At 57.0% G+C, this 24,731-nt stretch overlaps 1 protein-coding gene across 2 annotated transcripts in view; it reads right to left on the bottom strand.

The window, feature by feature from the left end:
- LOC142483699 (C-signal-like) overlaps positions 1–24,731 on the bottom strand; it is a 55,488-nt gene that overhangs the window by 30,330 nt on the left and 427 nt on the right. For both annotated transcript variants that reach the window (XM_075583722.1, XM_075583721.1), the window contains exon 2: positions 5,861–5,914. In XM_075583722.1, the coding sequence (XP_075439837.1) occupies positions 5,861–5,914 (54 nt within the window). The remainder of the gene's footprint in view (positions 1–5,860; positions 5,915–24,731) is intronic.

Here is a 24,731-nt window from a genome sequence, read left to right as displayed (position 1 = left end):
AGGTATAGGAGCTGCTCCAGACGGCCTGGAAGCCGGAGTGATCTCACCGAGCACCAATACCTTCAGCTGAACCTGGCTGCGTGAAGGGAAACCCCCTTGGGAGCAAAAGATTGACGTCCTGCCCCAGAACCAACGGAGTGGCACTAGCTGAGAGAAGCAAGCACCTGACTCTCCTGACAACAGCTGCCGAGTGGTAAACAGTGTGATACACACTAAATGCACTTTACCAACCTTTATTATGTACGCAGATATATTACCCCTTTAATTTGAATTATATTGTTGAACTTGCTTCACCATTTGGCGTTGTGCGCTGTTCTCTTTTGTTTCCACAGTATATATATACTGTACACCGCAGTTAATACTGTATCAGTTATATGCAGGTTAATATTTAGAGCAGTAACACACGGTATGGCATTTTGTTTCCATTTGTTTATTTTAAGAATTAATGTTGGTGAGTCCGGGAGATTAAAATGGCCACCACAATAACTTCCAGGTTCGGGAGCATGCGAATGATTAATGATGTTATCAATCTGGATGATTAAAGTTCCCCGCGCAGGGCGCATTCAATGCTGCGGGTACCATTTGGGTAATTGCATTTAGTTATTTAGCCCAACCTACCGCTGAGAAATATTTGGTTACCTCGTGATTCGGTCAATTAAATACTGGGAGACTTTCTGTGTTTTTTATATGCCAAAGAATTGAGAACATAATGTACAACGTTCCTGTGACAGTCAGCACTGAAAATTTTTCTATCTTTGCCCTTACGGTTTGAAGGCCTTAGCGTGACAGACCGGAGGATATGTACCAGAATATACAGCTGCATGGCCCATTTTAATGTTACATATGTAATACAATGTACCTTGTATGTGAGAGACATCGTTCTCAGGGCCACCCTTATAAATAGGGAAGAGTCGGGCGGTATGGTAACCCCCTTTATCCTAATCCAAAGTGATGTCAAGCAGGGGCGGCAAACTCCAGTCCTCAAGGACCACCAACAGGTCAGGTTTTCAGGATATCCCAGTTTCAGCACACGTGACCAATCAGCTTCAGCACAGGTGGCTCTCTTTGACTGAGCCACTGATTGAGCCACCTGTGCTGAAGCAGGGACTGATTGATCACGTGTGCTGAAACTGGGATATCCTGAAAACCTGACCTGTTGGTGGTCCTTGAGGACTGAAGTCAGCCCACCCCCTGATGCAGAGTAATGTGAAATGTATTTTCTTTCTCCACCATTAATTTGTGCAGCGTTTGAAAAAAATCTTTTTTCCTGCACTCGTGTCAACATTTCACCATCTGTAGGGCGGGGGGTTAGATTACATTCTCAGAACGTCAATTAGTATTTGTGTTTGTATGCTAGAGTTTCCAAGTAACAACTTCCTGGCACACTGCGAGTGTGACGGGTTGGGGACACTGCGAGTGTGACGGGTTGGGGACACTGCGCGAGTGACCGGGGGGGGGGGGGGCACTGCGTGAGTGACCGGGAGGGGGAGCACTGCGAGAGTGACAGTGCGAGAGTGACGGGGTGCACTGCGAGAGAGGGGGCGCTGCGAGAGTGACGGGGGACAGTGCGAAAGTGACAAGGGGACCGTGCGAGAGTGACGGGTGGCACAGTGGGAGAGTGACGGGTGGCACAGTGGGAGAGTGACGGGTGGGACAGTGCGAGAGTGACGGGGTGCACTGCGAGAGGGGGTGGGGGATTGCGAGAGTGACGGGGGCGCTGCGAAAGTGACGGGGGGGACAGTGCTCGAGTGACGGGGGGGACAGTGCTCGAGTGACGGGGGGGACAGTGCTCGAGTCACCGGGGGGGACAGTGCTCGAGTGACGGGGGGGGACAGTGCTCGAGTGACGGGGGGGGGACAGTGCTCGAGTGACGGGGGGGGGGGACAGTGCTCGAGTGACGGGGGGGACAGTGCTCGAGTGACGGGGGGGACAGTGCTCGAGTGACGGGGGGGACAGTGCTCGAGTGACGGGGGACAGTGCTCGAGTGACGGGGGGACAGTGCTCGAGTGACGGGGGGACAGTGCTCAAGTGACGGGGGACAGTGCTCGAGTGACGGGGGGACAGTGCTCGAGTGACGGGGGGACAGTGCTCGAGTGACGGGGGGACAGTGCTCGAGTGAGGGGACAGTGCGCGAGTGAGGGGGGACAGTGCGCGAGTGTGGGGGGACAGTGCGCGAGTGAGGGGGGACAGTGCGCGAGTGAAGGGGGACAGTGCGCGAGTGACGGGGGGACAGTGCGCGAGTGACGGGGGGACAGTGCACGAGTGACGGGGGCCAGTGCGAGAGTGAGGGGGGCCAGTGCGCGAGTGACGGGGGCCAGTGCGAGAGTGAGGGGGGACAGTGCGCGAGTGACGGGGGGACAGTGCGCGAGTGACGGGGGGACAGTGCACGAGTGACGGGGGCCAGTGCGAGAGTGAGGGGGGCACAGTGGGAGAGTGACGGGTGGGACAGTGCGAGAGAGGGGGCGCTGCGAGAGTGACGGGGGACAGTGCGAAAGTGACAAGGGGACCGTGCGAGAGTGACGGGTGGCACAGTGGGAGAGTGACGGGTGGCACAGTGGGAGAGTGACGGGTGGGACAGTGCGAGAGTGACGGGGTGCACTGCGAGAGGGGGTGGGGGATTGCGAGAGTGACGGGGGCGCTGCGAAAGTGACGGGGGGACAGTGCTCGAGTGACGGGGGGGACAGTGCTCGAGTGACGGGGGGGACAGTGCTCGAGTGACCGGGGGGGACAGTGCTCGAGTGACGGGGGGGGACAGTGCTCGAGTGACGGGGGGGGACAGTGCTCGAGTGACGGGGGGGACAGTGCTCGAGTGACGGGGGGGACAGTGCTCGAGTGACGGGGGGGACAGTGCTCGAGTGACGGGGGACAGTGCTCGAGTGACGGGGGGACAGTGCTCGAGTGACGGGGGGACAGTGCTCAAGTGACGGGGGACAGTGCTCGAGTGACGGGGGGACAGTGCTCGAGTGACGGGGGGACAGTGCTCGAGTGACGGGGGGACAGTGCTCGAGTGAGGGGACAGTGCGCGAGTGAGGGGGGACAGTGCGCGAGTGTGGGGGGACAGTGCGCGAGTGAGGGGGGACAGTGCGCGAGTGAAGGGGGACAGTGCGCGAGTGACGGGGGGACAGTGCGCGAGTGACGGGGGGACAGTGCACGAGTGACGGGGGCCAGTGCGAGAGTGAGTGGGGCCAGTGCGCGAGTGACGGGGGCCAGTGCGAGAGTGAGGGGGGACAGTGCGCGAGTGACGGGGGGACAGTGCGCGAGTGACGGGGGGACAGTGCACGAGTGACGGGGGCCAGTGCGAGAGTGAGGGGGGGCCAGTGCGCGAGTGACGGGGGCCAGTGCGAGAGTGAGGGGGGACAGTGCGCGAGTGACGGGGGCCAGTGCGAGAGTGAGGGGGGACAGTGCGCGAGTGACGGGGGGACAGTGCGCGAGTGACGGGGGGACAGTGCACGAGTGACGGGGGCCAGTGCGAAAGTGAGGGGGGCCAGTGCGCGAGTGACGGGGGCCAGTGCGAGAGTGAGGGGGGACAGTGCGCGAGTGACGGGGGACAGTGCGAGAGTGACAGTTTGTGTAAATGGAGCTGATTGCTTCTCCAGCAAAGTGAAGCAGCTCCACAGCACATTCTCAGATCTGATTTCATGCGAGTCGGACTAAGGCCCATATTCACTAAATGGTACTAAGCTTTAGCACAACTTATGCAAATAGCACCCTGTGGTGTATATGGTCCTACGTTGGAGGCGGCCTCACTGATATTTAGCATGAGTCGTCTCACACGTAGAGATGGGCTAGTGTTTGGGGCGGCTCCTTCGGTCCTCAGTGAAGTAAATCAAATTAAAATATATTAATTAAACCAAGGATAGGTATTCTGCGTACATCAGGGAAATGTTAAAACAGCATTTCATGGGACAAATTACCCATACGCCACACGGAGATCTGAGCAGTCACGGATCAGCAGCCATCTGGTTCCACAAGTCAGGGCAGTCCTCAAGTCCCCACAGTGACAAAGGCTAGTCCTCAAGTCCCCACAGTGACAAAGGCTAGTCCACAAGTCCCCACAGTGACAAAGGCTAGTCCACAAGTCCCCACAGTGACAAAGGCTAGTCCACAAGTCCCCACAGTGACAAAGGCTAGTCCCCAAGTCCCCACAGTGACAGAGGCTAGTCCACAAGTCCCCACAGTGACAAAGGCTAGTCCACAAGTCCCCACAGTGACAAAGGCTAGTCCACAAGTCCCCACAGTGACAAAGGCTAGTCCACAAGTCCCCACAGTGACAAAGGCTAGTCCACAAGTCCCCACAGTGACAAAGGCTAGTCCACAAGTCCCCACAGTGACAAAGGCTAGTCCACAAGTCCCCACAGTGGCAAAGGCTAGTCCACAAGTCCCCACAGTGACAGAGGCTAGTCCACAAGTCCCCACAGTGGCAAAGGCTAGTCCACAAGTCCCCACAGTGACAAAGGCTAGTCCACAAGTCCCCACAGTGACAAAGGCTAGTCCACAAGTCCCCACAGTGGCAAAGGCTAGTCCACAAGTCCCCACAGTGGCAAAGGCCAGTCCACAAGTCCCCACAGTGACAGAGGCTAGTCCACAAGTCCCCACAGTGGAAAAGGCTAGTCCACAAGTCCCCACAGTGACAGAGGCTAGTCCACAAGTCTCCACAATGACAGAGGCTAGTCCACAAGTCCCCACAGTGACAACGGCTAGTCCACAAGTCCCCACAGTGACAGAGGCTAGTCCACAAGTCCCCACAGTGACAAAGGCTAGTCCACAAGTCCCCACAGTGACAAAGGCTAGTCCACAAGTCCCCACAGTGGCAAAGGCTAGTCCACAAGTCCCCACAGTGACAGAGGCTAGTCCACAAGTCCCCACAGTGACAAAGGCTAGTCCACAAGTCCCCACAGTGACAGAGGCTAGTCCACAAGACCCCACAGTGACAGAGGCTAGTCCACAAGTCCCCACAGTGACAAAGGCTAGTCCACAAGTCCCCACAGTGACAGAGGCTAGTCCACAAGTCCCCACAGTGACAAAGGCTAGTCCACAAGTCCCCACAGTGACAGAGGCTAGTCCACAAGTCCCCACAGTGACAAAGGCTAGTCCACAAGAAACAGATGATAAGTAATTAGCTAAGTTGCCGATCGGCGAACATTCGGCTCGGGGGATCACTAAATGGCTGTCAGTGCAGCAGAAGAGGCCGAAAGCTGCAAAGTTCTGTGGGGAAGATCAAGTGACCAGGCAGTCACCAGATACAATTGGTGAACTGCTAGAGAGAGGGCAGGGCTAAAAAAGGGCGTGCCAGAGCCTGTTTCAGAAGAGGACGGGTGTTACTTTGTAAAGGGTTGCTATAGAAACAAAAAAAGGCTTGTTACATTAGAATACATTAAAAATGTAATTCAGAGTTGTTTTTAAAATAAATGCTTCAAGTATTTTCTCATAGTACAGAACCGATTTTTTTTTTTTTAAAAACCACACGTAGGATATTGCTTGGTCTGCAGCTTTAAAGCACCGGCCGGTTGGTGCTGCTGGGCTTCCGTTTCTTTCCTGGGGTTTTTTTATTCCTGAGTTAGAGTGTGCGAAGATAACACTGACGCTTTCTAACCGTGACCCCGGCGGCAGCCATCTTGCATTTTTTTTTGAACATACATCATTTTATTTGCTTGTATCTTAAAAAAAGGCAGTTTCCTAGACCTGCAAAAAAACGTAGTTCAGCTCAAGGAGCCCCCGTGTTTCATATTAAAACATTGGTTATACATGGGGTACTGCATACAAGCATGCTGCATTGGAAATCGGTTAACCCCTTCAGTGCGTCTAGCCGTGTGTATTACTGTGGACTCGGCCTCTTATTGTGAAAGCAGACGTGACATACCGAGCTGAAGCAGCACCAGGTTCGCGTTCTCAGAAGCCAAATTCTTTAGTTCCTGAAAACATAGAAAAGGAGAAAAATGAAGAGTTCGACTTGACATTTTATTCCATAACCCAGGGGAGCGGCCAACTCCCATCCCCAAGCGCCACCAACAGGTCAGGTTTTCAGGATATCCCTGTTTCAGCACAGAGGGCTCAATCAGTCTCTGCTTCAGCACAGGTGGCTCAATCAGTGGCTCAGTCTTGTACTGAGCCACCTGTGCTGAAGCAGGGATATCCTGAAAACCGGACCTGTTGGTGGCCCTTGAGGCCTGGAGTTGGCCACTTCTGCCATAACCTGCCCCAAGGCAGTGAGCTGCAGACCGGGTTATTAGGACAGCTGCTGAAATCTGTACACACCGCACCATTACCTTGTCACTCTCACACCCAGGCGCACATCCCCAGAGAGCAATACTGCTTTCTTTAACATTTATTTTTTTAAGTTATATGATTGAAGCAGAAGGTCTCCTGTGTGGAACTGCGTTCAGTTCAGCTCCGGGAACCCCCTGCTTCTCGAGATACTTGGCTCCTTAGGGGGTGCCGGTAGCAGCTGTGGCTGGGCTATGTGGGGCAATCGAAATGGCGAATTTAAAGCTCCCGCGTCACATGGGCCAACAGGAAGCCGTGATATCACCCCTTGTGCAACTTCCTATTTGCCCATGTGACCGGGACATTTAAACCTGCGCAGCTGCTGCCAGCACCCCCTTTGAAGGGCAGCACCTCAGGGAGCAGGGGTTCCGGAGCTTCCCATCTAGGAAGAAACATTTGTTGGGGGGAGCATATGCTCTTATAAGTCACTTAACTTGCGTTAACCTAACATAGGCCCAGTTCCACTAAATAGTGCTAAGCTTTAGCACGCCTTTATTCCCATGAATACGAAAATGAGTAAAAGGCGAGCTAAAGATTAGCACAATTTGGTGGATATGGGCCTATATGTGCTGAAGCAGCCGATTGGGGAATTTGGCCCATTTAGAATCAGCCCCTTAATGTCACATTAACACTAAGGACAATAACGTAACCTTAATTCCGGGGCGGGAAACCTTTGTTTCTGGCGGGCCAATAAATGGGCAGACATTTTTTGCCAGGCCGCTGTCAAACTGCCCCCTACATCCAGTTTAAATGATTAGCTAAAGCTAAACAGAATAACGTCACAAGTAAGAAAACGATCATAAAAACATTATTAAAATATTCCAAACGTTTTTATTGAGAAGAAAAACTTGAAATCCTAAAAAAGAAGAAGAATGTGAAATTCTCAATATCATTATTGATTTCCGAAGTTGATCACGTGAGGGTCGGTCACTACAGATCTGTGCTTATTTATAACACAGTTCATTGCCGAAATGAAATGTGTGCTCTGTTCATCCCCAACATGGGAACATGGGAAATAACGTCAATTTAATTTTAATGTCATTATTTCAATTGTTTTGATTTATTTGATGTTTTTAATTGTTAAAGAAGTTATTAAAACTGTGTTCATTTTTAAAATCGTTGTTAATATTCATACATTTCCCCCGTCTTGTTTTTTTAAATTTAAAGAACTTCGTAATTTTCCTTAAAACAGACGTGCCAGCTGGAAAAACAGCCATGGTTTTGGATCAGCCGCGTGTGAGAAGTGGGCGGGCCTAAAGTGATACGTTATCCACGGAAACGGGATGGCGAATGCGATAACTTCAGCTACCTCTGTAAGAAGCTCATATGCCTGAATCCAGTGTACCAGGCAAGAAGTGAGATATTATATATATATATATATATATATATATATATGTAGAGGTATCAGTACCGTGTTAGCCGAGCTTCAATAATCAAAAAATAAATAGATGATACCGTTCTGTGGCTAACGAAATGCTTATATTTGTGCGAGCTTTCGAGATACACTGATCTCTTCTTCCGGCGATGTTACAATGAATGAAGCCATTGAATGAAGCTTCATTCATTGTAACATCGCCGGAAGAAGAGATCAGTGTATCTCGAAAGCTCGCACAAATAAAAGAATTTCGTTAGCCACAGAACGGTATCATCTATTCATTTTTTGATTATAATATATATATATATATATATATATATATATATATATATATATATATATATATATACACACACATGTAGAGGTATCAGTACCGTGTTAGCCGAGCTTCAATAATCAAAAAATAAATAGATGATACTGTTCTGTGGCTAACGAAATGCTTTTATTTGTGCGAGCTTTCGAGATACACTGATCTCTTCTTCCGGCGATGTTACATATATAACGGAAATAGCCGTGTTAGTCCAGTTGCGATAGTGCAGAATAAATTAGTTCTCGAAAGCTTGTCCTATGACATAAATTGTTAGTCCAAATAAAAAAGGTATCACCTAATACTGAAGAACTAATTTATTCTGCAATATATATTCTAATTAATGCAGGGGCCCTTCAGTCCTCAAGGGCCACCAAGTGGTCAGGTTTAATGGTCAAAGTGCTGAGCAGGGATATCCTTAAAACCTGACCTGTTGGTGACCCTTGAAGACTGAAGTTCCCCCCCCCCCCCCTGTTCTAAAGGAAACCCTATTACACTGATAATTTGCTTACACCAAATTTGCTTTGATGGGCAAAGTTGAAGTGCCCCTTTAGCCCTTTGAGTGCCCTGGGACATAGCTACTTTGCTCGGTTCTGGACGCAGTAGCTACGCCCCCCCAATAATGCTAGTTTTATTTGGGGAGATCGCATCCTGATCTGAACTAATGGCAGATGTAAGGGGGTATGACTCCTCCCCATCCGTCATCAGCGACGGAGCGATCACATGACCGGGATGGGCTATGTCTCTTCCAAGTGAATGGAATGGGCGGCGTAGTCCATAGAGGTTCCAATGGAAATGTTGTCTATATTGCTCCTGCACAGCCCATCATCTCCCACTTTAAAGACCAGATTCACCAGGCTACTTTTGTGCACCGCAGTTGTGCCTACAGTATGTACCCAGCGTTGCAAACACGTTTTCTGATGCAAAATTGGTACACGTAAATCTAATTTTTAATTGTGTTTGTGTGCGCCGACAGTACGTACTAGCTGGAAATGTTCCAATCTGCACCGCCAGCATAAAAACATTGGTTAGTTTCGCCTATTTTTCCGCATGGTGAACAGATGTTAATTAATGAAAAGTGCATCAAAAAGTTCAACTTCACGTAAACTATCCATCCCACGGGCAGTACAAAGGACTCAGGGGCATCCCTTAAGGTTGGAGGAAAGGAGATTTCACCAGCAACAAAGGAAAAGGTTCTTTACAGTAAGGGCAGTTAAAATGTGGGATTCATTACCCATAGAGACTGTGATGGCAGATACAATACATTTGTTCAAAAAAAGGTTGGACATCTTTTTAGATGGGAAAGGTATACAGGGATATACCAAATAAGTATACATGGGAAGGATGTTGATCCAGGGATTAATCCGATTGCAAATTCTTAGAGTCAGGAAGGAATTTATTTTCCCCCTTATGAGATATCATTGGATGATACGACTCTGGGGTTTTTTTGTTTGCCTTCCTCTGGATCAATAAGCAAGTATAGATAGAGGATAAAGTATCTGTCGTCTAAATTTAGCATACAGTGGTGGCCGCCTTTATTCTCCTGCGGCCGTATCCCCGCGATTTTTAAAATCGCGGGCAGATGCGGGCTGTTTTCGACCGTTTTGGGCGCCGCGGGCGCTTTCATTGTCTAGCGCTAAGCGCTTTCATTGTCTAGCGCTATTAGCGCTAGACAATGAAAGCAGGACGCGCGGCCAAGTCCGTGAGATGGGGATGTAGGAGGTTAAAAGGGGCCGCGGCTGTAGGTTGAACTTGATGGACATATGTTTTTTTTATATGTAACTGTGAACCATAAAAAGTGTTAATGGTGTTAGTGCAGAATCTAATTGATTTGACGCAGCACGGATGTTTAATTATATATTGTAGGTTATAAACATGTATGATTTTCAGTGTGGAAATGCTAAATAATACTAAAAAGTTATATTTGCCCAACACTATGTATATGGAACAAAATGCACAATTCTGTTTCATTTAAAGTGTATTAGTCAGGTATTCAACATGACTCAATGCGTCAAAATTCAAACAACAAATTATGCGTCATGTGTGAAACCTTCATACTGTACGTACATGAGCCCCAGTATGCATCTATTTACATGGATTCCATCTCTGTAATAATATACATAGATAGTGATAGATTCCCCTCTAGGTTTTAATCAGGGGGTCTCCGGAGCTGGGGGATGTGTGACTGTCATGCGCTCCTGCGTCTAACGCTGGATAATGGAACGCACTAAATGTGCAGGGCTGGGAGGAGATTGAGAGGATATGTGGAGACCCACTATAAAGGTTGGGGCTCAGGGGCAAAACGGCAATCTTACCCCTGTCAGCTCTTCCGTCCTGGGTCCAACGATTCCTCAGCAATGGATCCTACAGCGTGCATCCGGCAGAGAGATCATGTAGAAAGGGAAAGGTGAATCCGGAGCGACAGCGAACAGCCCAATGACGTCAGAAATTCGGATTCTGACGTCATTGGGCTGTTCGCTGTCGCTCCGGATTCACCTCTCTCTTTCTACATGGTCTCCGGAGCTGAACCACATTACATTTCAGCTCCAGCGACCGCCTGCGGCCCGAGATATGTACATCTGAAGGTGATACCGGTATCTCTTCTGTACAAAGAGGTAATGCAAAGGGCATGTAAAAAAAAAAAAAAAAAATATATATATATATATATATAGTGTTCGAAAAACCTATACATTTGCTCGCCCCGGGCGAGTGGATTTAACATCGTGGCGAGCAACTATTGGTCCAAGCAGCATACGTTTGGTACTAGGTGGCGAGTAGATTTTTTTGTGTGGCGAGTAGATTTTTTGGTGGTTTATCAACCAATATATATATATATATATATATATATATATATATATATATATATATATATATATATACATACATACATACATACATACATACATACATACATACATACATACATACATACATACATACATACATACATATATATATATATATATATATATATATATATATATATATATATATATACACACACAGATTTTTTTACCAGATGGGAGTCCGGGAAAAAAACGAGACAGCCTACACAGCGAACCGCACGCCAAAGGTGCCTTGCAACCACCCACGGGAGCAGGGTGGGACTGATGCACCCTTTCACAACCGTGAGTCTTCACTTTGCAATGTTTGCGGATATAGTCTCTGATATATAGGGGGACCAGCAAGTCTACAGTTATTGATTTAGGAAGTTAACTAGGTGCCTTTCTATGTGGACATTTATAGCTGATTTATGAAAGCTCTCTAAGGCCTGGTAAGGCCTGGGACATACTGGTTTAATCAGTGCGGAGGCGTGCTGAGGCTCAGGGAAAGCGGTGCTTTCCCTGGCCTTACACAGCGCGCCGTCCGTGGGCGTGTCGGGGGCGGGTCAGTGACGTCACGCAGCTGGTTCGCCCTCATTGGGCAAACTGCTCACGTGACCGGCCCTGCGCTCCGGCGAGCGCCAAATTTGAAACCTTCGTGAGACACACGCTTCCCCAAGCGTGCGGACGCGTGTGTGAGCCCCTGCTAAAGACGCTCTCATTGCGGCTGCAGGGGCTCAGTGCCGAGTGTGAGCGCGGCTCAGCCTTGCTCACACCACTATGTCCCAGGCCTAACAGAGCAGAACCAGCCAGGCACCATTTTCTTTTACATGTATAAGTCTTAGGAGACTTATTAATTACATCAATCATAAGTGGAGCTGCTAAGGATACCTTTTCTATTCAAGATTTAAGGAATTGGATATTACTGTAGTGTTTCTGGATTCAAACATACAGTGTCTTAAACATACTGTTGGGATTGCTTTTTTGGAGCCCTAGACTTGGTCTTTGGACTATTTTTGCCTGATAGTTACAGTTTGCAGCTCAAACTGCTGGGAACATTGGCATCAAATTAACAGAAACAGGAAAGTGTTACAAAGATCTTGCACTGCTGGGGAAGTGGGCTAAAAGCTGCTCTAGAAATCAAAGGATGCTCAGCGTATTAAAACTAATTACAAATAGCAGCAAAAGTTGAATAAAAAGAAAATACTTACTACATTATCGAATATTACAGAACTGATTTATTAAAAAAAAGAAACACACACGTAGTGAATTGTTTGGATTACAACTTTTTAAATGGCCCGAGACCAATAAGAAGCTGCATGGATGACCGCTGCTTTAAGGGTTAAAACTGTTCACATGTATTGAGCAGTTATTATCCAAGAGAAGGTACAATAACAAACCACCTAAACCGGAATGGCTATAAAACATTGACCAGTCCCATGATGTGTGCAGTGGGACTGCCCTGTGTGCCGTGGGACTGCCCTGTGTGCCGTGGGACTGCCCTGCGTGTGGTGGGACTGCCCTGCGTGTGGTGGGACTGCCCTGCGTGCCGTGGGACTGCCCTGTGTGCGGTGGGACTGCCCTGCCTGCGGTGGGACTGCCCTGTGTGCCGTGGGACTGCCCTGCGTGTGCCGTGGGACTGCCCTGTATGCCGTGGGACTGCCCTGCGTGTGGTGGGACTGCCCTGTATGCCGTGGGACTGCCCTGCGTGTGGTGGGACTGCCCTGCGTGCGGTGGGACTGCCCTGTATGTGCCGTGGGACTGCCCTGTGTGCCGTGGGACTGCCCTGCGTGCCGTGGGACTGCCCTGCGTGCCGTGGGACTGCCCTGCGTGTTGTGGGACTGCCCTGCGTGTTGTGGGACTGCCCTGCGTGTTGTGGGACTGCCCTGCGTGTTGTGGGACTGCCCTGCGTGCTGTGGGACTGCCCTGCGTGCGGTGGGACTGCCCTGCGTGCGGTGGGACTGCCCTGCGTGCGGTGGGACTGCCCTGCGTGTTGTGGGACTGCCCTGCGTGCGGTGGGACTGCCCTCCGTGCGGTGGGACTGCCCTGCGTGCGGTGGGACTGCCCTGCGTGCGGTGGGACTGCCCTGCGTGTTGTGGGACTGCCCTGCGTGCGGTGGGACTGCCCTCCGTGCGGTGGGACTGCCCTGCGTGTGGTGGGACTGCCCTGCGTGCGGTGGGACTGCCCTCCGTGCGGTGGGACTGCCCTGCGTGCGGTGGGACTGCCCTGCGTGCTGTGGGACTGCCCTGCGTGCGGTGGGACTGCCCTGCGTGCGGTGGGACTGCCCTGCGTGCTGTGGGACTGCCCTCCGTGCGGTGGGACTGCCCTGCGTGCGGTGGGACTGCCCTGCGTGCGGTGGGACTGCCCTGCGTGCGGTGGGACTGCCCTGCGTGCGGTGGGACTGCCCTGCGTGCGGTGGGACTGCCCTGCGTGCGGTGGGACTGCCCTGCGTGCGGTGGGACTGCCCTGCGTGCGGTGGGACTGCCCTGCGTGCGGTGGGACTGCCCTGCGTGCGGTGGGACTGCCCTGCGTGCGGTGGGACTGCCCTGCGTGCGGTGGGACTGCTCTGCGTGCAGTGGGATTGCCCTGTAATCTCACTCAGTCCCGGGCTCCTCGGCATGCTTTGCCATTGGTGATTGAAAAGGCAGATTTAATGTTCTCTGGGGGTTTTTTAACCCATTTTTTAGGGCTAGTCCCTTAGGATGAAAGTGAACGGAGGATAGTAACACCGTAAACAGAGCGGTTAAGAATCGTAAAAAGGATTTTTTTTTAATTTGACCGGGTCAACACCTGGAGGGTTTTTACAGTCTTTAGCTAATGTCTTCTGCTGAGTGTCAGTCCTCAGATACAAGAAGTATTCATTTTTTAACAGCATGACAATAAATACGACAGTTGCTTTAAAGAAACAATCCATGCTATATCCTACATGTGCGGTTTAAAAAACAAAAAACAAAACTCAGATCTGTCGTTTTAGCAAATACTTAAATAATGTTTTTCATTTTATCCAACTCTTAATGCCATTTTTAATATACTGAGCATCCTTTGATTCCTATAGCAGGTTTAGCACACCTCCCCAGCAGTGCAAGATCTTTGCAACACTTTCCTGTTTGGGATCATTTGCTGCATTGTTGGCGCTGTTCCAAGCTGCGGTACTCTCAGCGCCCCGCGTGTGGTGTGAAACTTTGCTCCTACGTGTGAGAATTACACTGTAGGATCTTACAGTATTATAGGGGCCGTTTTCGCTCTACCACACAGTTAGGCCTTGCCCCCGTGCCTACAACAGCGTCCGCTGTGGCGGACGCTGTGCGCACGAGAGCCCTCCCCGCAATGGCGCCAGGCCCGCTGCGAGGAGGGGCCGCAGCGCTCACGCGAGAGCTACTCCTGCTCTCAATAGAATTGAGAGCAGGACTCGCGTTGAGCGATTAGGCACGCCCCCGGCGGTTCAGCCAATGAGGGCAAACCTGCTGGGTGACGTCATGGCCGCGCCCCCGTCACTCCTCCGCCACGCCCCCCCCCCCCCCCGGTTTCTCCTCCTGCAGTGAGCTGCAGACCGGGGAATCGGCTGAACGCGCCGCCAAAAGCGCGGGCGCGCGTTACAGCGGAGAGACCGGGGCCTTAGCCTTAGGCTTGTCCTCGAGCACATCAGCGCTGATATACTAATGATCAGCGCTGATATACTAATGATCAGCGCTGATATACTAATGATCAGCGCTGATATACTAATGATCAGCGCTGATGTACTAATGATCAGCGCTGATGTAGGGGACAATGCATTGCCAGATATCTATGTATGTGTCCCATCTGTTTTAAGTGTGTGATCTAGCACTTACCTGCTGATTAGGGGGTCCGTGGGGGCTATCAGTTTATACAATACCTCACCACGTGATAGCTACCTGCCGCCCGGGCTCTGCCTCAATCAGCTGTTTACATGCTGGTTTGTTAGAAGCACCAGTTAACTGATCCTCCAAGTGACCTTTAGCACAATTAGCCCATATCATTTGAAACTCTTATCCTATTGAGGATCTCCTGCTGGACAAACATGATTTCTATGTGCTATTTGGGCTGACGGGAGGGCCATATCCCTTCAAAGATCTCTGTCCATGAATAACCTTACGGATCAGTCATTCAGGAGTGTTTCTATTGCAGATTACCCTTTAACCCTTCCATGACTGGCTGGGTGTATATGGGTATTGGTATACAATATACTTACCACTGCAACTATATCTACCGCATGTTGAAGATCTATATCATTACCTGTTCATACCTCCCACATAGTCTGGCAGTATATGGGTGTATGCATTTACCAACAAACATTTCCCTTTACATGGGGGTCTGTATGGATTAATGATATACTGTACGCTTTCTATACCATTGCAGCCAATATATATCCTGTGCAGAGGACATACACGGATAGCTGCCTATGACCACACTGAGGATGCACGAGTATTCCCTTCACTAGCCCCGTAGCCAAGCCATTGTTTGTCTACACTACCAGGGCTATAACGCCGTCTTAGGTACACTATCAAGGGCGATTGCATCAATCCTTATATTGAGTACTTACCTATAGACTTGTTCCATTAGGATCCATGGGTTATACTTATAGAGTGCCTCCTCAACATTAAGCAGCTTCTAGTGTTTGATTAGGATTTATACAGCGGACACACATTAACATATGGTCACACATTGATTCCTGCCTTGCTTCACTTAGATGCTATACCTACATCTACTATATATTTCTGAAAGTGTCCTATGTGTCCGGGTCTGTATGTGTCTCCCTGTGTCCCTCCCCGTGTCCCTAGCGGCAATCTCATTGGCTCCCTTGGCCCTCCCCCGCACACCTCTCATTGGCCGGACACACACATACACTCACACAGAGATACACACACACACACACACACACACACACGGAGACACACACAGGCAGGACACTGAGACACACAAAGATACACACACACTGAGACACACACAGATACACACACACACTGAGATACACAGACAGGACACACACACACAGACAGGACACACACACACAGACAGGACACACACACACACACACAATGAGACACACACACACACACACACACACACACACACTGAGATACACAGACAGGACACAGATAGACAGACAGGACACACACACACACACACCACCCCCCCCTCCCCTCCCGCCCCCTCTGTCCCCCCTCCCCCCTCTGTCCCCCCCCCCCTCTGTCCGTCCCCCCCCCCCCCTCTGTCCGTCCCCCCCCCCCTCTGTCCGTCCCCCCCCCCCTCTGTCCGTCCCCCCCCCCCCTCTGTCCGTCCCGTCCCCCCCCTCTGTCCGTCCCGTCCCCCCCCCCATCACGTGCGCCGCCCTGCACCGGCACACAGGCCCCACACAGGGCGCTTCCTGCCGCCGCCTGCACACGCCTCACTCAGCCGGACGGCACATCGGGGGAAAGCGGGCGCCGGGGGGGGGGGGGGAGCGCGAGTCACAGGGAGTGCGAGTCACAAGGAACGGGGGGGGGGGGGAGCGCGAGTCACGAGGAACGGGGGGGGCGCGAGTCACGAGGAACGGGGGGGGGGGGGGGCGAGCCGCAAATCACGGGTAACGGGGGGGGGGGGGCGAGTCACGGGGAACGAGGGAGCGACCACCCGCCGAACCAGCGGGGGGACGGACGCCCGGAGGGGGGGGGGGGCATGCACATACATAAATTATAACAATACATATGCCCACTGCTCTCCACCCCCCTCCCCCACTCCCCTACTCCCCTTTCCTACCCCCCTCCCCCACTCCCCTTTCCCCCCCCTCACTCCCCTTTCCCCCCCCTCACTCCCCTTTCCCCCCCCCTCACTCCCCTTTCCCCCCCTCCCCCACTCCCCTCCCCTTTCCCCCCTCCCCCACTCCCCTTCCCCCCCTCCCCCACCCCCCACTCCCCTTCCCCCCCCCTCCCCCACTCCCCTTCCCCCCCCCCCCTCCCCCCACTCCCCTTTCCCCCCCCCCTCCCCCACTCCCCTTTCCCCCCCCCCTCCCCCACTCCCCTTTCCCCCCCCCTCCCCCACTCCCCTTTCCCCCCCCCTCCCCCACTCCCACTCCCCTTCCCCCCCCCCCACTCCCCTTTCCCCCCCCCCCCCACTCCCCTTTCCCCCCCCCCCACTCCCCTTTCCCCCCCCCCCCACTCCCCTTTCCCCCCCCCTCCCCCACTCCCCTTTCCCCCCCCCTCCCCCACTCCCCTTTCCCCCCCCCTCCCCCACTCCCCTTTCCCCCCCCCCCTCCCTCCCACTCCCCACTCCCCTTTCCCCCCCACCCCACTCCCCTTTCCCCCCCCCCCCACTCCCCTTTCCCCCCCCCCCACTCCCCTTTCCCCCCCCCCCCACTCCCCTTTCCCCCTCCCCCACTCCCCTTCCCCCCTCCCCTTCCCCCCTCCCCCACTCCCCTTCCCCCCCCTCCCCCACTCCACTTTCCCCCCCCCTCCCCCCACTCCCCTTTCCCCCCCCTCCCCCCACTCCCCTTTCCCCCCTCCTCCCCCACTCCCCTTTCCCCCCTCCTCCCCCACTCCCCTTTCACCCCTCCTCCCCCACTCCCCTTTCCCCCCTCCTCCCCCACTCCCCTTTCCTCCCCCACTCCCCTTTCCCCCCCCTCCCCCACTCCCCTTTCCCCCCCCTCCCCCACTCCCCTTTCCCCCCCCTCCCCCACTCCCCTTTCCCCCCCCCCACTCCCCTTTCCCCCCCCACTCCCCTTTCCCCCCCCCCACTCCCCTTTCCCCCCCTCCCCCACTCCCCTTTCCCCCCCTCCCCCACTCCCCTTCCCCCCCCTCCCCCACTCCCCTTCCCCCCTCCCCCACTCCCCTTCCCCCCCCCTCCCCCACTCCCCTTTCCCCCACTCCCCTTTCCCCCCCCCCACTCCCCCTTTCCCCCCCCCCACTCCCCTTTCCCCCCCCCCACTCCCCTTTCCCCCCCCCTCCCCCACTCCCCTTCCCCCCCATTCCCCTTCCCCCCCTCCCCCACTCCCCTTCACCCCCCCTCCCCCACTCCCCTTCCCCCCCCCTCCCCCACTCCCCTTTCCCCCCCCCACTCCCCTTTCCCCCCCCCACTCCCCTTTCCCCCCCCACTCCCCTTTCCCCCCCCCCCCCCACTCCCCTTTCCCCCCCCCCCCCACTCCCCTTTCCCCCCCCACTCCCCTTTCCCACCCCCACTCCCCTTTCCCCCCCCTCCCCCACTCCCCTTTCCCCCCCTCCCCCACTCCCCTTTCCCCCCCTCCCCCACTCCCCTTTCCCCCCCTCCCCCACTCCCCTTTCCCCCCCCTCCCCCCACTCCCCCCCCTCCCCCACTCCCCTTTCCCCCCCCTCCCCCACTCCCCTTTCCCCCCCCTCCCCCACTCCCCTTTCCCCCCCCCCTCCCCCACTCCCCTTTCCCCCCCCTCCCCCACTCCCTTCCCCCCCCCCACTCCCTTCCCCCCCCCCCACTCCCTTCCCCCCCCCCCACTCCCTTCCCCCCCCCACTCCCTTCCCCCCCCCCACTCCCTTTCCCCCCCTCCGCTCCCCTTTCCCCCCCCCTTTCCCCCCCCCACTCCCTTCCCCCCCCCTTTCCCCCCCCCACTCCCTTCCCCCCCCCACTCCCTTCCCCCCCACTCCCTTTCCCCCCCTCCGCTCCCCTTTCCCCCCCCTTTCCCCCCCCTTTCCCCCCCCACTCCCTTCCCCCCCCACTCCCTTCCCCCCCCCCCCACTCCCTTCCCCCCCCACTCCCTTTCCCCCCCCTCCGCTCCCCTTTCCCCCCCCCTCCGCTCCCCTTTCCCCCCCCTCCTCCGCTCCCCTTTCCCCCCCTCCTCCCCCACTCCCCTTTCCCCCCTCCTCCCCCACTCCCCTTTCCCCCCTCCTCCCCCACTCCCCTTTCCCCCCTCCTCCCCCACTCCCCCTTTCCCCCCTCCTCCCCCACTCCCCTTTCCCCCCTCCTCCCCCACTCCCCTTTCTCCCCCACTCCCCTTTTCCCCCCCCTCCCCCACTCCCCTTTCCCCCCCCCCACTCCCCTTTCCCCCCCCCACTCCCCTTTCCCCCCCCCACTCCCCTTTCCCCCCCCCCCACTCCCCTCCCCCCCCCTCCCCCACTCCCCTTCCCCCCTCCCTCCCCCACTCCCCTTCCCCCCCCCTCCCCCCACTCCCCTTTCCCCCCCCTCCCCTTTCCCCCCCCCCACTCCCCTTTCCCCCCCCCTCCCCTTTCCCCCCCCCACTCCCCTTTCCCCCCCCCACTCCCCTTCCCCCCCCCCCACTCCCCTTTCCCCCCCTCCCCCACTCCCCACTCCCCTTCCCCCCCCTCCCCCACTCCCCTTCCCCCCCCTCCCCCACTCCCCTTCCCCCCCCCCTCCCCCACTCCCCTTCCCCCCCCCTCCCCCACTCCCCTTCCCCCCCCCCTCCCCCACTCCCCTTTCCCCCCCCCCCTCCCCCACTCCCCTTTCCCCCCCCCCCACTCCCCTTTCCCCCCCCCCACTCCCCTTCCCCCCCCCCCACTCCCCTTTCCCCCCCACTCCCCTTTCCCCCCCCCACTCCCCTTTCCCACCCCCACTCCCCTTTCCCCCCCTCCCCCACTCCCCTTCCCCCCCACTCCCCTTCCCCCCCCCTCCACTCCCCTTTCCCCCCCCTCCCCCACTCCCTTCCCCCCCCCCACTCCCTTCCCCCCCCCCACTCCCTTCCCCCCCCACTCCCTTTCCCCCCCCTCCGCTCCCTTTCCCCCCCTCCGCTCCCCCTTTCCCCCCCCCTCCGCTCCCCTTTCCCCCCCCCTCCGCTCCCCTTTCCCCCCCCCCCTCCGCTCCCCTTTCCCCCCCCTCCCGCTCCCCTTTCCCCCCCCCCTCCGCTCCCCTTTCCCCCCCCCCTCCGCTCCCCTTTCCCCCCCCCCTCCGCTCCCCTTTCCCCCCCCCCTCCGCTCCCCTTTCCCCCCCCCTCCGCTCCCCTTTCCCCCCCCCCTCCGCTCCCCTTTCCCCCCCCTCCGCTCCCCTTTCCCCCCCCCTCCGCTCCCCTTTCCCCCCCCTCCGCTCCCCTTTCCCACCCCCCCGCTCCCCTTTCCCACCCCCCCCGCTCCCCTTCCCCCCTCACTCCCCTTTCTCCCCCTTCCCCCCCCACTCCCCCCCACTCCCCCCCACTCCCCCTCCCCCCTCCCCACTCCCCCCCCCCACTCCCCCCCTTCCCCCCCCCACTCCCCCCCACTTCCCCCCCCACTCCCCCCCCCACTCCCCCCACTCCTTTTCCCCCCCCCACTCCCCTTTCCCCCCCCCACTCCCCTTTCCCCCCCCCACTCCCCTTTCCCCCCCCCCACTCCCCTTTCCCCCCCCCACTCCCCTTTCCCCCCCCCCTCCACTCCCCTTCCCCCCCCCTCCGCTCCCCTTTCCCCCCCCCTCCGCTCCCCTTTCCCCCCCCTCTCCCCTTTCCCCTACCCCCTTTCCCCCCCCCTCCGCTCCCCTTTCCCCCCCCCTCCGCTCCCCTTTCCCCCCCCCCCTCCGCTCCCCTTTCCCCCCCCCCCCGCTCCCCTTTCCCCCCCCCTCCGCTCCCCTTTCCCCCCCCCTCCCTCCGCTCCCCTTTCCCCCCCCCTCCCCTTTCCCCCCCCTCCGCTCCCCTTTCCCCCCCCCCCCTCCCCTTTCCCCCCCCCCTCCGCTCCCCTTTCCCCCCCCCCCTCCGCTCCCCTTTCCCCCCCCCCCTCCGCTCCCCTTTCCCCCCCCCCCTCCGCTCCCCCTTTCCCCCCCCCCTCCGCTCCCCTTTCCCCCCCCCTCCGCTCCCCTTTCCCCCCCCCCTCCGCTCCCCTTTCCCCCCCCCCTCCGCTCCCCTTTCCCCCCCCCTCCCCTTTCCCCCCCCCCTCCCCTTTCCCCCCCCCCCTCCCCTTTCCCCCCCCCCCTCCTTTCCCCCCCCCCTCCCCCTTTCCCCCCCCCCTCCCTTTCCCCCCCCCCTCCCCTTTCCCCCCCCCCTCCGCTCCCCTTTCCCCCCCCTCCGCTCCCCTTTCCCCCCCCCTCCGCTCCCCTTTCCCCCCCCTCCGCTCCCCTTTCCCCCCCCCTCCGCTCCCCCTTTCCCCCCCCCTCCGCTCCCCTTTCCCCCCCCCCTCCGCTCCCCTTTCCCCCCCCCTCCGCTCCCCTTTCCCCCCCCCTCCGCTCCCCTTTCCCCCCCCCTCCGCTCCCCTTTCCCCCCCCTCCGCTCCCCCTTTCCCCCCCCTCCGCTCCCCTTTCCCCCCCCCTCCGCTCCCCTTTCCCCCCCCCCTCCGCTCCCCTTTCCCCCCCCCCTCCGCTCCCCTTTCCCCCCCCCCTCCGCTCCCCTTTCCCCCCCCTCCGCTCCCCTTTCCCCCCCCCTCCGCTCCCCTTTCCCCCCCCCTCCGCTCCCCTTTCCCCCCCCTCCGCTCCCCTTTCCCCCCCCTCCGCTCCCCTTTCCCCCCCCTCCGCTCCCCTTTCCTCCCCTCCCTCCGCTCCCCTTTCCTCCTCCCCCTCCGCTCCCCTTTCCTCCCCCCTCCGCTCCCCTTTCCTCCCCCCCTCGCTCCCCTTTCCTCCCCCCCTCCGCTCCCCTTTCCTCCCCCCCTCCGCTCCCCTTTCCTCCCCCCCTCCGCTCCCCTTTCCTCCCCCCCTCTCCGCTCCCCTTTCCTCCCCCCCCTCCGCTCCCCTTTCCTCCCCCCCTCCGCTCCCCTTTCCTCCCCCCCTCCGCTCCCCTTTCCTCCCCCCCTCCGCTCCCCTTTCCTCCCCCCCTCCGCTCCCCTTTCCTCCCCCCCTCCGCTCCCCTTTCCTCCCCCCCTCCGCTCCCCTTTCCTCCCCCCCTCCGCTCCCCTTTCCTCCCCCCCTCCGCTCCCCTTTCCTCCCCCCCTCCGCTCCCCTTTCCTCCCCCCCTCCGCTCCCCTTTCCTCCCCCCCTCCGCTCCCCCTTTCCTCCCCCCCCTCCGCTCCCCTTTCCTCCCCCCCCTCCGCTCACCCTTTCCTCCCCCCCTCCGCTCCCCTTTCCTCCCCCCCTCCGCTCCCCCTTTCCTCCCCCCCTCCGCTCCCCTTTCCTCCCCCCCTCCGCTCCCCTTTCCCTCCCCCCATCCGCTCCCCTTTCCCTCCCCCCCCTCCGCTCCCCTTTCCCCTCCCCCCCCTCCGCTCCCCCTTCCTCCCTCCCCCCCCCTCCCCCCCTCCTCCCCCCTCCCTCCCCCCTCCCCCCCCTCCCCCCCCCTCCCCCCCCCATCCGCTCCCCCTTTCCCTCCCCCCCATCCGCTCCCCTTTCCCTCCCCCCCATCCGCTCCCCTTTCCCTCCCCCCCATCCGCTCCCCCTTTCCCTCCCCCCCATCCGCTCCCCTTTCCCTCCCCCCCCTCCGCTCCCCTTTCCCTCCCCCCCATCCGCTCCCCTTTCCCTCCCCCCCCATCCGCTCCCCTTTCCCTCCCCCCCCATCCGCTCCCCTTTCCCTCCCCCCCATCCGCTCCCCTTTCCCTCCCCCCCATCCGCTCCCCTTTCCCTCCCCCCCCCTCCGCTCCCCTTTCCCTCCCCCCCTCCGCTCCCCTTTCCCTCCCCCCCTCCGCTCCCCTTTCCCTCCCACCCTCCGCTCCCCTTTCCCTCCCACCCTCCGCTCCCCTTTCCCTCCCACCCCTCCGCTCCCCTTTCCCTCCCACCCTCCGCTCCCCTTTCCCTCCCACCCCCCACCCCCCTCCCACCCCCTTCCCCCCTCCCACCCCCCACCCCCCCTTCCCCCCTCCCACCCCCCCCCCCTTCCTCCCTCCCACCCCCCCTCCCACCCCCCACCCCCCCTTCCCCCCTCCTATCCCCCTTCCCCCCCTCCTATCCCCCTTCCCCCCTCCCACCCCCCTCCCCCCCTCTCACCCCCCCCTCCCACCCCCCCCCTCCCCCCCCCCCACCCCCCTTCCCCCCTCCTATCCCCCTTCCCCCCCTCCTATCCCCCTTCCCCCCTCCCACCCCCCTCCCCCCCTCTCACCCCCCCCCCTCCCACCCCCCCCCCTCCCCCCCCCCCTTACCCCCCTCCCACCCCCTTACCCCCACCCACCCCCTCCTCCACCCCTTCCCACCACCCTTCGCCTTCTTGCCCGCCTTCCCGCCTACCCACCCCTGCCTTCCCGCCTCTGCTTTCGCGCCCCGCCCGCCTCTGCCTTTCACCCACCCTTCTACTCCCCGCCCCCGCCTCTGCCTTTCACCCGCCGCCTCACAGGCGCTGCACGCACTCAACAGACACCCCGCCACACTCGACACATACCTGCCGCCACACACACACCTGCTGCCTCCCGCCCCTACGCACCGACATCACTGACCCACCGCCTCACACCCTAGCAGGACCCCCACTCACAGACAGCACTCACAACCCACGCGCCACCCGCCGCCTCACACCCTAGCAGGACCTCACTCACAGACAGCACTCACAAACCATGTGCCACCCCGCCGCCTCACACCCTAGCAGAACCCCCACTCACAGACAGCACTCACAACCCACGCGCCACCTGCCGCCTCACACCCCTAGCAGGACCCCCACTCACAGACAGCACTCACAACCCACGCGCCACCCCGCCGCCTCACACCCTAGCAGGACCCCCACTCACAGACAGCACTCACAACCCACGCGCCACCCGCCGCCTCACACCCTAGCAGGACCCCCACTCACAGACAGCACTCACAACCCACGCGCCACCCGCCGCCTCACACCCTAGCTGGACCCCCCACTCACAGACCGCTCTCACAACCCACGCGCCACCTGCCGCCTCACACCCTAGCAGGACACACGCCTCACATTTTTACATCTGTTATGTCACCAAAATATACATTGTACTGTGGTGTGTTTACAATAAACCATTTTTAAACAACATCGTATTACATTTTCTTCCATCTTTCTGTTCAACATTATTATCCAACCTTTCCAACAAATACTCACCTATTGTTCCACCATTTATAAATAATACTCCCTATTACGCATTTACATCCCGGGCAACGCCGGGTATATCAGCTAGTATCATATATATGTCACCTTGATTCAGAGCGCTTATCAACACACGCTCTGAGAACATACATCAGGACTGACAACATCTGTGTGGTGGATACATCACGGACTTATCTCCATATACATAGGAGGCTATATACATAGCATCGGATCCTGAATATCTATCAAGGATCTCCATATGTATACACTACTTAACCACCTCTAGTAAAGTTACGAATGATCACAGTCACGTGCTGTTTGACATACTGTTATTTTAAAGCCCATTTTTTTATTTTCATTGTTTACCAATAAAGTATTTTAACTATATCATTATACATTTAGTTTGACTGAGTGCTAGTATACTAGGTTCCTTTTCTTCTGTATACTCCAATCCCTTACCTAGTAAGCACCTCAACGTGGTTCATATTGTGGCGGTGGTGCGGGAGTTTGCCTTGTGTGTAGCTTTTCATTTTATCCAACTCTTAATGCCATTTTTAATATACTGAGCATCCTCTGATTTCTATAGCAGGTTTAGCACACCTCCCCAGCAGTGCAAGATCTTTGCAACACTTTCCTGTTTGGGATAATTTTCTGCCAATGTTTCCAGCAGTTAGAGCTGCGAACTGTAACATTAGATAATGTTACCTTAGCAATATAAGAATACATTGTAAGCTGCTGAGTTACACTGACTGAAGGATTGATTGAAACTGAAAAGCAGCCATTTAGAGAGCCCTGGGAAGCAGGATCTTTGCTGATTGATTATGGGAGAACAAATTGATTGGCAGCTTAGGTCATTAGTTTTCAATAAAAAGGTCTTCAAAGGACACATATATTTAAACAAAACAAAAAAATAAATATATATATATTTTTATAACTGCGGCTTGGACTGCCTCTTTAAAAGGGGTTAAATCTTACTAAGAAAGCTGATTCCACTGCTAAGTTGATAACAGCTGTAATTAATGGAGGAGTTCTTTCTAATACCACAAAGAGACGGAGGCAGCAACGTACTTAAAGGGTAACATCTTGGGGATTAAAGACTTTAAAAAACAGATTTAAAATTATTTTTTTAAAGCCAGA

Source organism: Ascaphus truei, unplaced genomic scaffold, assembly GCF_040206685.1.
Source record: "Ascaphus truei isolate aAscTru1 unplaced genomic scaffold, aAscTru1.hap1 HAP1_SCAFFOLD_358, whole genome shotgun sequence".
NCBI lineage: Eukaryota > Metazoa > Chordata > Amphibia > Anura > Ascaphidae > Ascaphus > Ascaphus truei.
This window is presented reverse-complemented; position numbering and strand designations above follow the sequence as displayed.